Source organism: Bombina bombina, chromosome 3, assembly GCF_027579735.1.
Source record: "Bombina bombina isolate aBomBom1 chromosome 3, aBomBom1.pri, whole genome shotgun sequence".
Lineage (NCBI taxonomy): Eukaryota > Metazoa > Chordata > Amphibia > Anura > Bombinatoridae > Bombina > Bombina bombina.
The window spans coordinates 24731230-24747269 of NC_069501.1; the positions used below are offsets into that span (position 1 = coordinate 24731230).

At 42.9% G+C, this 16040-nt stretch overlaps 1 protein-coding gene across 4 annotated transcripts in view; it reads right to left on the minus strand.

Annotated features, from left to right (window-relative positions):
• Positions 1-16040, minus strand: part of TTF2 (transcription termination factor 2) — a 534153-nt gene that overhangs the window by 158252 nt on the left and 359861 nt on the right. For all 4 annotated transcript variants that reach the window (XM_053705754.1, XM_053705753.1, XM_053705751.1 and 1 more), the window contains one exon: positions 306-439. In XM_053705754.1, the coding sequence (XP_053561729.1) occupies positions 306-439 (134 nt within the window). The remainder of the gene's footprint in view (positions 1-305; positions 440-16040) is intronic.

The following is a 16040-nucleotide window of genomic DNA, read 5'->3' on the forward strand; positions in this document are numbered from 1 at the left end:
TTCAAACTTTCAGGGATGCATATAATTTACACTAACATTTTCCTATCTTAGTCCCTCTGCTCCTTTAGCTATCACTTGAACCACATTAGCATGTAAGTCTAAGAGCCTAGAAGCTTTGTAGAGCACCTTCATGAGAGATGATTTACAACAGTGAAACTCTATCCATTTGTCTCCCATAACTGTCACCTTGCATATTAGACCCATGTCTTTAGCTCTGCGGAACCTGATGGCACTCTACAAATAACTGATAATAATAATACTGCTTTATCTGGTCACACCAGCAAGCTAACAGGATGTGCACTTACCATCTTAAGAAGAGACAAGTGACAGCAGCACTGCCGGAGACGAAGCAACAGAGACAGAATGTGCACAGTGCTAGAACCTTGGGTAGGTGCCCGGACAGACAAGTCAGGCTGAGTATCACCAAACTCTCTAGCAACTGTAAGATTACAAGAGAGCCTGGGTTAGGGAGCGCAAGTAGGGTATAAAGCCCTTTGTAATCAAATAATCAGAATAAGAATAAGTTCATCAATGTACAATATACAGAAACAACACATTCAGAACTACAAACATATTTATAATACTACAGCATGAGCAATTATATCCCCACAATAACACAGGATATCAGTCAGTCAGTGACCTACTGTAAAGTCAGAGGTGCAAAGCATACAAATAGCAGAGGAGAAGCAAGATCTACTTATTGTTTATTTCCTAACATTAGCAGCAGGGACAGATCCACCAGACAAAAAAGTCTGAACACACCTGATTATGTTTCTCATCTCTTATGCTTAGATCCTTGAAATCATTTTTTTATTAAATTAGTATAATTAGAACCCCATTGCAGGAGAACACTGAACCACAGTGATAAAATTATCATTTTAAAGGCATAAATAGGAAATGTAACTCCTAATACCAATCAGCTGTGCATTGTAGTAAGGCCATGATTTCTGGTCAGTCTCGTCTATATAACAGCAAGAAAAACTCAACTTAGCAAAGAGAAACAAAATTCCATCTCTAGTGTAAGAAAATTATAAAAACTTTGAAATGGTTCATAAAAGTGCTGCACAAGAGAAGTTTATTTAGAGTCACCAGCATCAGCACCTCAAATAAGAGACCAAATTAATTCTTCATTAAGTTCAATCAGCAGACAGTTCTCAACATCAGGCAATCATGATAGAATTACTAAAGAAACCCAGAGCTATCCACAGAGAATTGTGCCAGCCGGGTGGCAGTATGAAGTATCTAGGTGGCAGTATGAAGTATCTAGGTGGCAGTATAAAGTATCTGGGTGGCAGTATAAAGTATCTGGGTGTTAGTATAAAGTATCAGGGTGGCAGTATAAAGTATCAGGGTGGCAGTATAAAGTATCTGGGTGTTAGTATAAAGTATCTGGGTGGCAGTATAAAGTATCTGGGTGTTAGTATAAAGTATCAGGGTGGCAGTATAAAGTATCTGGGTGGCAGTATAAAGTATCTGGGTGGCAGTATAAAGTATCTGGGTGGCAGTATAAAGTATCTGGGTGGCAGTATAAAGTATCTGGGTGGCAGTATAAAGTATCTGGGTGGCAGTATAAAGTATCTGGGTGGCAGTATAAAGTATCTGGGTGGCAGTATAAAGTATCTGGGTGTTAGTATAAAGTATCTGGGTGGCAGTATAAAGTATCTGGGTGTTAGTATAAAGTATCTGGGTGTTAGTATAAAGTATCAGGGTGGCAGTATAAAGTATCTGGGTGGCAGTATGAAGTATCTAGGTGGCAGTATAAAGTATCTGGGTGGCAGTATAAAGTATCTGGGTGGCAGTATAAAGTATCTGGGTGGCAGTATAAAGTATCTGGGTGGCAGTATAAAGTATCAGGGTGGCAGTATGAAGTGTCTGGGTGGCAGTATAAAGTATCTGGGTGGCAGTATAAAGTATCTGGGTGGCAGTATAAAGTATCTGGGTGGCAGTATAAAGTATCTGGGTGGCAGTATAAAGTATCTGGGTGGCAGTATAAAGTATCTGGGTGGCAGTATAAAGTATCTGGGTGGCAGTATAAAGTATCTGGGTGGCAGTATAAAGTATCTGGGTGGCAGTATAAAGTATCTGGGTGGCAGTATAAAGTATCTGGGTGGCAGTATAAAGTATCTGGGTGTTAGTATAAAGTATCTGGGTGTTAGTATAAAGTATCTGGGTGTTAGTATAAAGTATCTGGGTGTTAGTATAAAGTATCTGGGTGTTAGTATAAAGTTTCTGGGTGTTAGTATAAAGTTTCTGGGTGTTAGTATAAAGTTTCTGGTGTTAGTATAAAGTATCTGGGTGGCAGTATAAAGTATCTGGGTGGCAGTATAAAGTATCTGGGTGGCAGTATAAAGTATCTGGGTGGCAGTATAAAGTATCTGGGTGGCAGTATAAAGTATCTGGGTGGCAGTATAAAGTATCTGGGTGGCAGTATAAAGTATCTGGGTGGCAGTATAAAGTATCTGGGTGGCAGTATAAAGTATCTGGGTGGCAGTATAAAGTATCTGGGTGGCAGTATAAAGTATCTGGGTGGCAGTATGAAGTATCTGGGTGGCAGTATAAAGTATCTGGGTGGCAGTATAAAGTATCTGGGTGGCAGTATAAAGTATCTGGGTGGCAGTATAAAGTATCTGGGTGTCAGTATAAAGTATCAGGGTGTCAGTATAAAGTATCAGGGTGTCAGTATAAAGTATCAGGGTGTCAGTATAAAGTATCAGGGTGTCAGTATAAAGTATCAGGGTGTCAGTATAAAGTATCAGGGTGTCAGTATAAAGTATCTGGGTGGCAGTATAAAGTATCTGGGTGGCAGTATAAAGTATCTGGGTGGCAGTATAAAGTATCTGGGTGGCAGTATAAAGTATCTGGGTGGCAGTATAAAGTATCTGGGTGTCAGTATAAAGTATCTGGGTGTTAGTATAAAGTATCAGGGTGGCAGTATAAAGTATCTGGGTGGCAGTATAAAGTATCTGGGTGTTAGTATAAAGTATCTGGGTGTTAGTATAAAGTATCTGGGTGTCAGTATAAAGTATCTGGGTGTCAGTATAAAGTATCTGGGTGTCAGTATAAAGTATCTGGGTGTCAGTATAAAGTATCTGGGTGTCAGTATAAAGTATCTGGGTGTCAGTATAAAGTATCTGGGTGTCAGAATAAAGTATCTGGGTGGCAGTATAAAGTATCTGGGTGTCAGTATAAAGTATCTGGGTGTCAGTATAAAGTATCTGGGTGTCAGTATAAAGTATCTGGGTGTCAGTATAAAGTATCTGGGTGTCAGTATAAAGTATCTGGGTGTCAGAATAAAGTATCTGGGTGTTAGTATAAAGTATCAGGGTGGCAGTATAAAGTATCTGGGTGTTAGTATAAAGTATCTGGGTGGCAGTATAAAGTATCTGGGTGGCAGTATAAAGTATCTGGGTGTCAGTATAAAGTATCTGGGTGTCAGTATAAAGTATCTGGGTGTCAGTATAAAGTATCTGGGTGTCAGTATAAAGTATCTGGGTGTCAGTATAAAGTATCTGGGTGTCAGTATAAAGTATCTGGGTGTCAGTATAAAGTATCTGGGTGTCAGTATAAAGTATCTGGGTGTCAGTATAAAGTATCTGGGTGTCAGAATAAAGTATCTGGGTGGCAGTATAAAGTATCTGGGTGTCAGTATAAAGTATCTGGGTGTTAGTAAATTAAATTAATTCTTCATTAAGTTCAATCAGCAGACAGTTCTCAACATCAGGCAATCATGATAGAATTACTAAAGAAACCCAGAGCTATCCACAGAGAATTGTGCCAGCCGGGTGGCAGTATGAAGTATCTAGGTGGCAGTATAAAGTATCAGGGTGGCAGTATAAAGTATCTGGGTGTCAGTATAAAGTATCTGGGTGTCAGTATAAAGTATCTGGGTGGCAGTATAAAGTATCTGGGTGGCAGTATAAAGAATCTAGGTGGCAGTATGAAGTATCTGGGTGGCAGTATGAAGTATCTGGGTGGCAGTATGAAGTATCTGGGTGGCAGTATGAAGTATCTGGGTGGCAGTATGAAGTATCTGGGTGGCAGTATGAAGTATCTAGGTGGCAGTATGAAGTATCTAGGTGGCAGTATAAAGTATCTGGGTGGTAGTATAAAGTATCTGGGTGGCAGTATGAAGTAGCCTGGTGGGAGCAGTGCAATATTTTCTAATATTCAACATTTTTTGCTATCCAAAGCACAAATTAATTGCATAATTTAACAAATGTATTTAATGATAATTTATGAAATAAAAAACATAATTTATGCTTACCTGATAAATTTCTTTCTTTGCGGATATGGTGAGTCCACGGAATCAAATTACTAGTGGGGATATCACTCCTGGCCAGCAGGAGGAGGCAAAGAGCACTACAGCAAAGCTGCTATATATGTCACTTCCCTTACCCATAACCTCCAGTCATTCAGTATGCAAAGAGGACCAAGTTGCAGCCTTGCAAATCTATTCCACAGAAGACTAATTTTTAAATGCCCAGGAAGAAGAAACAGCCCTCAAGGAATGAGCAGTGATTCACTCAGGAGGTTGCTGTCCAGCAGACTCATAGGCCAAACTAATAATACTCATTAGCCAAAGAGAAAGAGAAGTAGCTGTAGCTTTCTGACCCTTGCGCTTCCCAGAAAAATAAGGCAGGAGACCGACGAAAGTCCTTAGTCGCCTGAAGATAGAACTTCATTGCACGCACAACATCTAGGTTGTGCAACAAACACTCCTTAGGAGAAGAAGGATTAGGACACAAAGAAGGAACCACAATCTCCTGATTAATATTCTTGTTTGAAACAACCTTAGGTAGGAAACCTAATTTAGTATGTAAAACCACCTTATCAGAATGAAAAATAAGATAAGGAGAATCAAACTGCTGAGCCGAGAGTTCCAAAACTATCAGAGCAGAAGAAATAGGAACAAGAAACAAAACCTTCCAAGATAACATCTTGATATCTAAGGAAAGCATAGGTTCAAACGGAGCCCGCTGTAAAACTCAAAGAACAAGGTTAAGACTCCAGGGAGGAGTAACGGGCTTAAACAAAGGCCTAATCCTAACCAAGGCCTGACAAAAAGATTGCACCTTTGGCGCATCTGCCAAACGCTTATGCAACAAAATAGACAACGCAGAAATCTGACCTTTCAGAGTACTAGCTGACAAACCCTTCTCCAGACCCTCCTGGAGAAAAGACAAAATCCTAGGAATCCTGACTCTACTCCAAGAGTAGCCTATGGATTCACACCAATACAGATATTTACGCCATATCTTATAGTAAATCTTTCTTGTCACAGGCTTACAAGTCTGAATCATGGTTTCAATGACCGACTCCGAAATAGATAAAAACATAATTTATGCTTACCTGATAAATTCCTTTCTTCTGTAGTGTGATCAGTCCACGGGTCATCATTACTTCTGGGATATTACTCCTCCCCAACAGGAAGTGCAAGAGGATTCACCCAGCAGAGCTGCATATAGCTCCTCCCCTCTACGTCACTCCCAGTCATTCGACCAAGGACCAACGAGAAAGGAAAAGCCAAGGGTGAAGTGGTGACTGGAGCATAAATTAAAAAATATTTACCTGCCTTAAAAACAGGGCGGGCCGTGGACTGATCACACTACAGAAGAAAGGAATTTATCAGGTAAGCATAAATTATGTTTTCTTCTGTTAAGTGTGATCAGTCCACGGGTCATCATTACTTCTGGGATACCAATACCAAAGCAAAAGTACACGGATGACGGGAGGGATAGGCAGGCTCTTTATACAGAAGGAACCACTGCCTGAAGAACCTTTCTCCCAAAAATAGCCTCCGATGAAGCAAAAGTGTCAAATTTGTAAAATTTGGAAAAAGTATGAAGCGAAGACCAAGTTGTAGCCTTGCAAATCTGCTCAACAGAGGCCTCATTCTTGAAGGCCCAAGTGGAAGCCACAGCTCTAGTAGAATGAGCTGTAATTCTTTCAGGAGGCTGCTGTCCAGCAGTCTCATAAGCTAAACGAATTATGCTACGAAGCCAAAAAGAAAGAGAGGTAGCAGAAGCTTTTTGACCTCTCCTCCGCCCAGAGTAAACGACAAACAGAGAAGACGTTTGTCGAAATTCCTTAGTTGCCTGTAAGTAAAATTTTAGAGCACGGACTACATCCAGGTTGTGCAGTAGACGTTCCTTCTTCGAAGAAGGATTTGGGCACAAAGAAGGAACAACAATCTCTTGATTGATATTCCTGTTAGTAACTACCTTAGGTAAGAACCCAGGTTTAGTACGCAGAACTACCTTATCCGAATGAAAAATCAAATAAGGAGAATCACAATGTAAGGCTGATAATTCAGAGACTCTTCGAGCCGAGGAAATAGCCATTAAAAATAGAACTTTCCAAGATAACAACTTTATATCAATGGAATGAAGGGGTTCAAACGGAACGCCCTGTAAAACATTAAGAACAAGGTTTAAACTCCATGGTGGAGCAACAGTTTTAAACACAGGCTTAATCCTGGCCAAAGCCTGACAAAAAGCCTGGACGTCAGGAACTTCTGACAGACGTTTGTGTAACAGAATGGACAGAGCTGAGATCTGTCCCTTTAAAGAACTTGCAGATAAACCCTTTTCTAAACCTTCTTGTAGAAAAGACAATATCCTAGGAATCCTAACCTTACTCCAAGAGTAACCTTTGGATTCACACCAATATAGGTATTTACGCCATATCTTATGGTAAATCTTTCTGGTAACAGGTTTCCTAGCCTGTATTAAGGTATCAATAACTGACTCAGAAAACCCACGTCTTGATAAAATCAAGCGTTCAATTTCCAAGCAGTCAGCTTCAGAGAAGTTAGATTTTGATGTTTGAAGGGACCCTGTATCAGAAGGTCCTGTTTCAGAGGTAGAGACCAAGGTGGACAGGATGACATGTCCACCAGGTCTGCATACCAAGTCCTGCGTGGCCACGCAGGTGCTATTAGAATCACTGATGCTCTCTCTTGTTTGATTCTGGCAATCAATCGAGGAAGCATCGGGAAGGGTGGAAACACGTAAGCCATCCTGAAGTCCCAAGGTGCTGTCAGGGCATCTATCAGGACTGTTCCTGGATCCCTGGATCTGGACCCGTAACGAGGAAGCTTGGCGTTCTGTCGAGACGCCATGAGATCTATCTCTGGTTTGCCCCAACGTCAAAGTATTTGGGCAAAGACCTCCGGATGGAGTTCCCACTCCCCCGGATGAAAAGTCTGACGACTTAAGAAATCCGCCTCCCAGTTCTCCACTCCCGGGATGTGGATTGCTGACAGGTGGCAAGAGTGAGACTCTGCCCAGCGAATTATCTTTGATACTTCCATCATTGCTAGGGAGCTTCTTGTCCCTCCCTGATGGTTGATGTAAGCTACAGTCGTGATGTTGTCCGACTGAAACCTGATGAACCCCCGAGTTGTCAACTGGGGCCAAGCCAGGAGGGCATTGAGAACTGCTCTCAATTCCAGAATGTTTATTGGCAGGAGACTCTCCTCCTGACTCCATTGTCCCTGAGCCTTCAGAGAATTCCAGACGGCACCCCAACCTAGAAGGCTGGCGTCTGTTGTTACAATTGTCCAGTCTGGTCTGCTGAATGGCATCCCCCTGGACAGATGTGGCCGAGAAAGCCACAATAGAAGAGAATTTCTGGTCTCTTGATCCAGATTCAGAGAAGGGGATAAGTCTGAGTAATCCCCATTCCACTGACTTAGCATGCACAGTTGCAGTGGTCTGAGGTGTAAGCGTGCAAAGGGTACTATGTCCATTGCCGCTACCATTAAGCCGATTACCTCCATGCATTGAGCCACTGACGGGTGTTGAATGGAATGAAGGGTGCGGCAAGCACTTTGAAGTCTTGTTAGCCTGTCCTCTGTCAGGTAAATCTTCATTTCTACAGAATCTATAAGAGTCCCCAGGAAGGGAACTCTTGTGAGTGGAACGAGTGAACTTTTCTTTTCGTTCACCTTCCATCCATGTGACCTTAGAAATGCCAGTACTAACTCTGTATGAGACTTGGCAGTTTGAAAGCTTGAAGCTTGTATCAGAATGTCGTCTAGGTATGGAGCTACCGAGATTCCCCGCGGTCTTAGTACCGCCAGAAGAGCGCCCAGAACCTTTGTGAAGATTCTTGGAGCTGTAGCCAATCCGAATGGAAGAGCCACAAACTGGTAATGCCTGTCTAGGAAGGCAAACCTTAGGTACCGGTAATGATCATTGTGAATCGGTATGTGAAGGTAAGCATCTTTTAAATCTACAGTGGTCATGTACTGACCCTCTTGGATCATAGGTAAAATTGTCCGAATAGTCTCCATCTTGAACGATGGAACTCTTAGGAATTTGTTTAGGATCTTTAAGTCCAGGATTGGTCTGAAAGTTCCCTCTTTTTTGGGAACCACAAACAGATTTGAGTAAAACCCCTGTCCCTGTTCCGATCGTGGAACTGGATGGATTACTCCCATTAACAAGAGCTCTTGTACGCAGCGTAGAAACGCCTCTTTCTTTGTCTGGATTGTTGACAACCTTGACAGATGAAATCTCTCTCTTGGAGGAGAGTATTTGAAGTCCAGAAGGTATCCCTGAGATATTATCTCTAGCGCCCAGGGATCCTGGACATCTCTTGCCCAAGCCTGGGCGAAGAGAGAAAGTCTGCCCCCCACTAGATCCGATCCCGGATCGGGGGCCCTCAATTCATGCTGTTTTAGGGGCAGCAGCAGGTTTCCTGGTCTGCTTGCCCTTGTTCCAGGACTGGTTAGGTTTCCAGCCTTGTCTGTAGCGAGCAACAGCTCCTTCCTGTTTTGGTGCAGAGGAAGTTGATGCTGCTCCTGCTTTGAAATTACGAAAGGAACGAAAATTAGACTGTCTAGCCTTAGCTTTGGCTTTGTCCTGAGGCAGGGCATGGCCTTTACCTCCTGTAATGTCAGCGATAATCTCTTTCAACCCGGGCCCGAATAAGGTCTGCCCTTTGAAAGGTATATTAAGCAATTTAGACTTAGAAGTAACATCAGCTGACCAGGATTTTAGCCACAGCGCCCTGCGTGCCTGAATGGCGAATCCTGAATTTTTCGCCGTAAGTTTAGTAAGATGTACTACGGCCTCCGAAATGAATGAATTAGCTAGTTTAAGGACTCTAAGCCTGTCCGTAATGTCGTCCAGAGTAGCTGAACTAATGTTCTCTTCCAGAGACTCAATCCAGAATGCCGCTGCAGCCGTGATCGGCGCAATGCATGCAAGGGGTTGCAATATAAAACCTTGTTGAACAAACATTTTCTTAAGGTAACCCTCTAATTTTTTATCCATTGGATCTGAAAAAGCACAGCTATCCTCCACCGGGATAGTGGTACGCTTAGCTAAAGTAGAAACTGCTCCCTCCACCTTAGGGACCGTTTGCCATAAGTCCCGTGTGGTGGCGTCTATTGGAAACATTTTTCTAAATATCGGAGGGGGTGAGAACGGCACACTGGGTCTATCCCACTCCTTAGTAACAATTTCAGTAAGTCTCTTAGGTATAGGAAAAACCTCAGTACTCGCCGGTACCGCAAAATATTTATCCAACCTACACATTTTCTCTGGTATTACAACTGTGTTACAATCATTCAGAGCCGCTAACACCTCCCCTAGTAATACACGGAGGTTTTCCAGTTTAAATTTAAAATTTGAAATATCTGAATCCAGTCTGTTTGGATCAGAACCGTCACCCACAGAATGAAGTTCTCCGTCCTCATGTTCTGCCACCTGTGACGCAGTGTCTGACATGGCCCTAATATTATCAGCGCACTCTGTTCTCACCCCAGAGTGATCACGCTTACCTCTTAGTTCTGGTAATTTAGCCAAAACTTCAGTCATAACAGTAGCCATATCCTGTAATGTGATTTGTAATGGCCGCCCAGATGTACTCGGCGCTACAATATCACGCACCTCCCGAGCGGGAGATGCAGGTACTGACACGTGAGGCGAGTTAGTCGGCATAACTCTCCCCTCGTTATTTGGTGAAATTTGTTCAATTTGTACAGATTGACTTTTATTTAAAGTAGCATCAATACAGTAGTACATAAATTTCTATTGGGCTCCACTTTGGCATTGCAACAAATGACACAGGTATCTTCCTCTGAATCAGACATGTTTAACACACTAGCAAATAAACTTGCAACTTGGAATACAATTCAATTAGAATAATATTAAAAACGTACTGTGCCTTTAAGAAGCACAGAAGATCTATGACAGTTGAAAATTAATAAATTGAAACAGTTATAGCCTCAATCCTTATAAACAACACAACTTTAGCAAAGGTTTAATCCCATTAGCAAAGATAACAAATTCTGAAAGCAGGAAACAAATTACAGAATAAACGTTTTTTATCTCAGTCAACTATGATTCTCACAGCTCTGCTGAGAGAAATTACCTCCCTCAAAATAAGTTTTGAAGACCCCTGAGCTCTGTAGAGATGAACCGGATCATGCAGGAAATACAATGAGCTGCTGACTGAAATATCTGATGCGTAGCAAAAGCGCCAAAAAACGGCCCCTCCCCCTCACACACAGCAGTGAGAGAGAACAGAAACTGTCAGAAAAAAGATTAAGCAACTGCCAAGTGGAAAAATAGTGCCAAAACATTTATTCACTCAGTACCTCAGCAAATGAAAACGATTTTACATTCCAGCAAAAACGTTAAACATAATTTCTAGTTATTAAACAGCTTTATGTACTTCTTACAGTGTAATTCTAGTGAAGTACCATTCCCCAGAATACTGAAGTGTAAAGTATACATACATGACATTATATCGGTATGGCAGGATTTTCTCATCAATTCCATTGTCAGAAAATAAAAGCTGCTACATACCTCTATGCAGATTCATCTGCCCGCTGTCCCCTGATCTGAAGTTTACCTCTCCTCAGATGGCCGAGAAACAGCAATATGATCTTAACTACTCCGGTTAAAATCATAGCAAAAACTCTGGTAGATTCTTCTTCAAACTCTGCCAGAGAGGTAATAACACACTCCGGTGCTATTTTAAAATAACAAACTTTTGATTGAAGATATAAACTAAGTATAATCACCATAGTCCTCTCACACATCCTATCTAGTCGTTGGGTGCAAGAGAATGACTGGGAGTGACGTAGAGGGGAGGAGCTATATGCAGCTCTGCTGGGTGAATCCTCTTGCACTTCCTGTTGGGGAGGAGTAATATCCCAGAAGTAATGATGACCCGTGGACTGATCACACTTAACAGAAGAAATCAAGCGTTCAGCTTCAGAGAAACGAGATTTGGATGAAGAAAAGGACCCTGAAGTAGAAGGTCCTTCCTCAGAGGGAGTCTCCACGGAGGTAGAGACCACATTTCCACTAGATCTGCATATCAGATCCTGCAAGGCCAAGCCGGCGCTATGAGAATCACCGACGCCCTCTTCTGCTTGATCCGAGCAATGACTCTTGGCAGTAGAGCGAACAGAGGAAATATGTATGCTAGACTGAAATTCCAAGGGACCGCCAGAGCATCTATCAAGAAAGCCTGTGGATCCCTTGACCTCAAGCCCTACCTCCGAAGATTGGCATTCTGCCAAGAAGCCATGAGATCCAGTTCTGGCTGCCCCCAATTGAGGATTAAACTGGAAAATACTTCCGGATGGAGTTCCAACTCCCCCGGATGAAAGGTCTGTCGGCTCAGAAAATCCGCCTCCCAATTGTCCACTCTTGGAATGTAGATCGCAGAAAGACAACATTTTTGAGACTCCGCCCACTGGATTATCCGGCCACCTCTGTCATGGCCAAGGAACTCCGAGTTCCCCCCTGGTGGTTGATGTACGCTACCGATGTTGATTTGTCCGACTGGAACCTGATAAACCGGGCTAAACTAACTGAAGCCAGGCCAGTAGAGCATTGAAAATCGCTCTCAGTTCTAGAATGTTTATAGGGAGAACTGACTCCTCCCGAGTCCAAAGACCCTGAGTCTTCAATGACCCCCAGACTTCTCCCAAACCTAGTAGGCTGGCATCCGTGGTCACAATAACCCAAGAAGGTCTGCGAAAGCAGGTTCCCTGGGAGAGGTGTTGCTGAGACAACCACCACAGAAGAGAGCCCCTTGTCGCCTGATCCAGAACTATTTGTGGAGACAGATCCGCATAGTCCCCATTCTATTGCATTAACATGCATAACTGCAGAGGTCTGAGATGGAACCGAGCAAACGGAATGACGTCCATGGAAGCTACCATCAGATCAATTACCTCCATACATAGAGCCACTGACGGCCGAGGATAGGACCGAAGGACAAGACAAGAGTCGAAAAATCTTTGTTTTTCTGACCTCCGTCAGAAATATCTTCATTAGTAGGGAGTCTATAATGGTCCCTAAAAAAATACTCTTGTGGCTGGAATCAGAACGCTTTCCCAGATTTACCTTCCAACCGCGGGAGCGAAGAAAAGACAACAAGATCTCTGTATGAGAGTTTGATTGTTGAAAAGATGGCGCCTGAACCATAATGTGGTCCAGATAAGGCACAACGGCAATGCCCTGAGACCGGATCACTGCCAAAAGAGCCCCCAGGATCTTTCCGAAAGGAAGAGCCACAAACTGGAAATGATTGTCTAAGAAAGCAAACCTTAGAAACTTGTGATGATCCCGGTAAATAGGAACATGAAAGTACGCATCCTTTAAGTCTATGGTTATCATATACTGACCCTCTTGAACCAAAGGAAGAATGGAACAAATAGTCTCCATCTTGAAGGACGGTACTCTGAGGAATTTGTTTAAAACACTTTAGGTCTAAAATAGGTCTGAAAGACCCCTCTTTCTTGGGAACCACAAACAGATTTGAATAAAATCCCAGACCTTGTTCCTGCAGAGGAACTGGAACTATAACTCCCAGGGCAAAAAGATCCTTGATACAATTTAAGAACGCCTCTCTCATTATCTGGTCTGCAGATAATCTTGAGGGAAGAAACCTGCCTCTGGGAAGAAAAGTCTTGAATTCTAACTTGTACCCCTGAGATACAATTGCCACGGCCCATAGGTCTGGGACATCTCGTATCCAAGCCTGAGCAAAATGAGAAAGCCTGCCCCCTGCTAGATCCGTTCCTGGATCGGGGGCCGACCCTTCATGCTGAATTTGAGTCTTGTTCCAAGACTGACCAGACTTCCAGGAAGACTTGGATAGTTCCTGCTTAGAAGAGGAAGCGGAGGGTTTACCTCTAAAGTAACGAAAGGAACAAAAATTACTCTGAAGCCCTTTCTGTTTATTCTTCTTATCCTGAGGAAGAAAAGATCCCTTTCCTCCTGTGATATCTGAAATAATTTCAGCCAAACCAGGCCCAAACAAGGTCTTAACCTTGTAGGGAATAGCTAACATATATAATAATTTTAACCAATGGGCTCTGCGAGCTAGAACCGCAAAACCAGACATTTTTGCTTCCAGTTTAATGACCTGTAAGGAAGCATCCATAATAAAATAATTGGCTAACGTAAGAGCCTTAATCCTGTCCTGGATCTCCTCAAGAGGAGTATCTGTCTGAATAGAATCAGACAAAGCATCAAACCTGAAGCTGCAGCGCTGGTAACAGTAGCAATAGACACCGCAGGCTGCCATTGAAGACCTTGGTGAACATACATTTTCTTTAGTAATGCCTCCAATTTCTTATCCATTGGATTCTTAAAAGAACAACTATCCTCTATGGGAATAGTGGTCCTTTTAGCCAAAGTGGAAATAGCTTCTTCCACCTTAGGAACCGTTTGCCACGACTTCTTAATAGAGTCAGCTATAAGAAACATTTTCTTAAAAATAAAAGATGGAGAAAAAGGAATACTAGGTCTCTCCCACTCCTGTGCAATAATCTCAGAAGCACGGTCTGGAACAGGAAATACCTCCACCGCAGAGGGAACATCAAAATACTTGTTCAGCTTACTAGACTTCTTATGGTTAACAACGATAGTAGTATCAGAGTCATCCAAGGTAGCCAAAACCTCCAAGTGGAGGTGTTCCAGCTTAAATCTGAAGGACACAACTTCAGCATCAGTAGAAGGAATTATACTGCCTGAATCCGAAATTTCACCCTCAGAATCTACATCTCTGAGAGGAAATACTTTGATTAGCCACCTCAGGATCAGAAACCTTACTTATTGTTTCTTTAAATTTCCTTTTGCGTTTTCCCTGCAGCATGGGAAAAGCAGACAGCACCTCAGATACCGCAGAAGATACCTGGGCAGCAATATCTTGCAAAGTAACTCCAGACGGAGCATGAGAGGAAACGCAGGGCACTGCATGTGCAGATGAATAGGATTGGGATGCTTGAGGAGAAAGCTGCGGCACATCTGAAACAGGAGGCTCCTGAACAGTATCCGCCTTAGCTAATGATGGCTCAAGGTCAAAAAGTCTATTTCTATAAGCTAAAGTTCTTTCAATGCATGAAGAACAAAAAGGTACTGGGGGTCCCACCTAGGCATCAAAAACGAAATGTATGCTTACCTGATAAATTTATTTATTTCTTGACAAGGTGAGTCCACAGCTCATCTCTAATTACTATTGGGAATATCACTCCTGGTCAGCAGGAGGTGGCAAAGAGTACCACAGCAAAGCTGATAAATATCACCTTCCTTCCCTCCAATCCCAGTCATTCGACAGAAGGAAAAAGAGAGAAAGGAAGTAACACAAAGGTGCAGAGGTGCCTGAGGTTTACAACACGAAAAATTGTCTAAATACAACAGGGTGGGCCGTGGACTCAACGTGTCAAGAAATAAATTTATCAGGTAAGCATAAATTTCATTTTCTTTCTAGTGACACGGTGAGTCCACGGATCATCTCTAATTACTATTGGGAATCATTACACAAGCTAGAGGACACAGATGATAAGGAAGGGACAAGACAGGGAACCTAAACGGAAGGCACCACTGCTTGAAGAACCTTTCTCCCAAAAGAATTTATAGAATTTTGAAAAAGTGTGTAGAGAGGACCAAGTTGCAGCCTTGCAAATCTGTTCTACAGAAGCTTCATTTTTGAATGTCCAGGAAGAGGAAACAGCCCTCATAGGATGAGCCGTAACTCTCTCAGGAGGCTGCTGTCCAGCAGTTTCATAGGCCAAGCGAATTATACTCTTCAGCCATAAAGAAAGAGAAGTACCCGTAGCTTTCTGACCCCTACATTTCCCAGAGAAAACAACAAATAGAGCAGAAGACTCCTTAGTAGCCTGTAGATAGTATTTTAAGGCACGCACCACGTCTAGGTTGTGCAGCAGACGTTCTTTATGAGAAGACGGGTTAGGACACAAAAGAAGGAACAAAGATTTCCTGATTAATGTTCCTATCCGAAAAGACAGAATTCTAGGAATCCGAACTCTACTCCAACAGTAGCCTCTGGCTTCACACCAATACAGATATTTGCGCCATATATTATGGTAAATCCTTCTAGTGACAAGCTTACAAGCCTGAATCAAGGTCTCAATAATTAACTCCGAAAACCCGCGTTTAGATAGAATTAAGCGTTCAATCTCCAAGCAGTCAGCTTCAGAGAAACGAGATTTGGATGAAGGAAGGGCCCCTGAAGTAGAAGGTCCTTCCTCAGTGGAAGTCTACAAGGTGGAAGAGAAGACATCTCCACTAGGTCTGCATACCAGATCCTGCGAGGCCACGCCGGAGCAATGAGGATCACCAACGCAAACGGAGGAAATAGGTATGCTAGACAGAAATTCCAAGGAACCGCCAGAGCATCTATCAGTACAGCCTGAGGATCCCTGGACCTCGACCCGTACCTCAGAAGCTTGGCATTCTGACGAGATGCCATGAGATCCAGCTCGGGCTGTCCCCATTTGAGAATCAAGTTGGAGAACACCTCCGGATGAAGTTCCCACTCCCCCGGATGAAAGGTCTGTCTGCTCAGAAAATCCGCTTCCTAATTGTCCACTCCTGGAATGTAGATCGCAGACAGAAAGCAGTTGTGGGTCTCCGCCCCCTGAATAATCTTGGCTACCTCTGCCATGGCCAAGGAACTCCGAGTTCCTCCCTGATGGTTGATGTAAGCCACTGAAGTTATGTTGTCCGACTGAAACCTGATAAACCGGGTCGAAGCTAACTGAG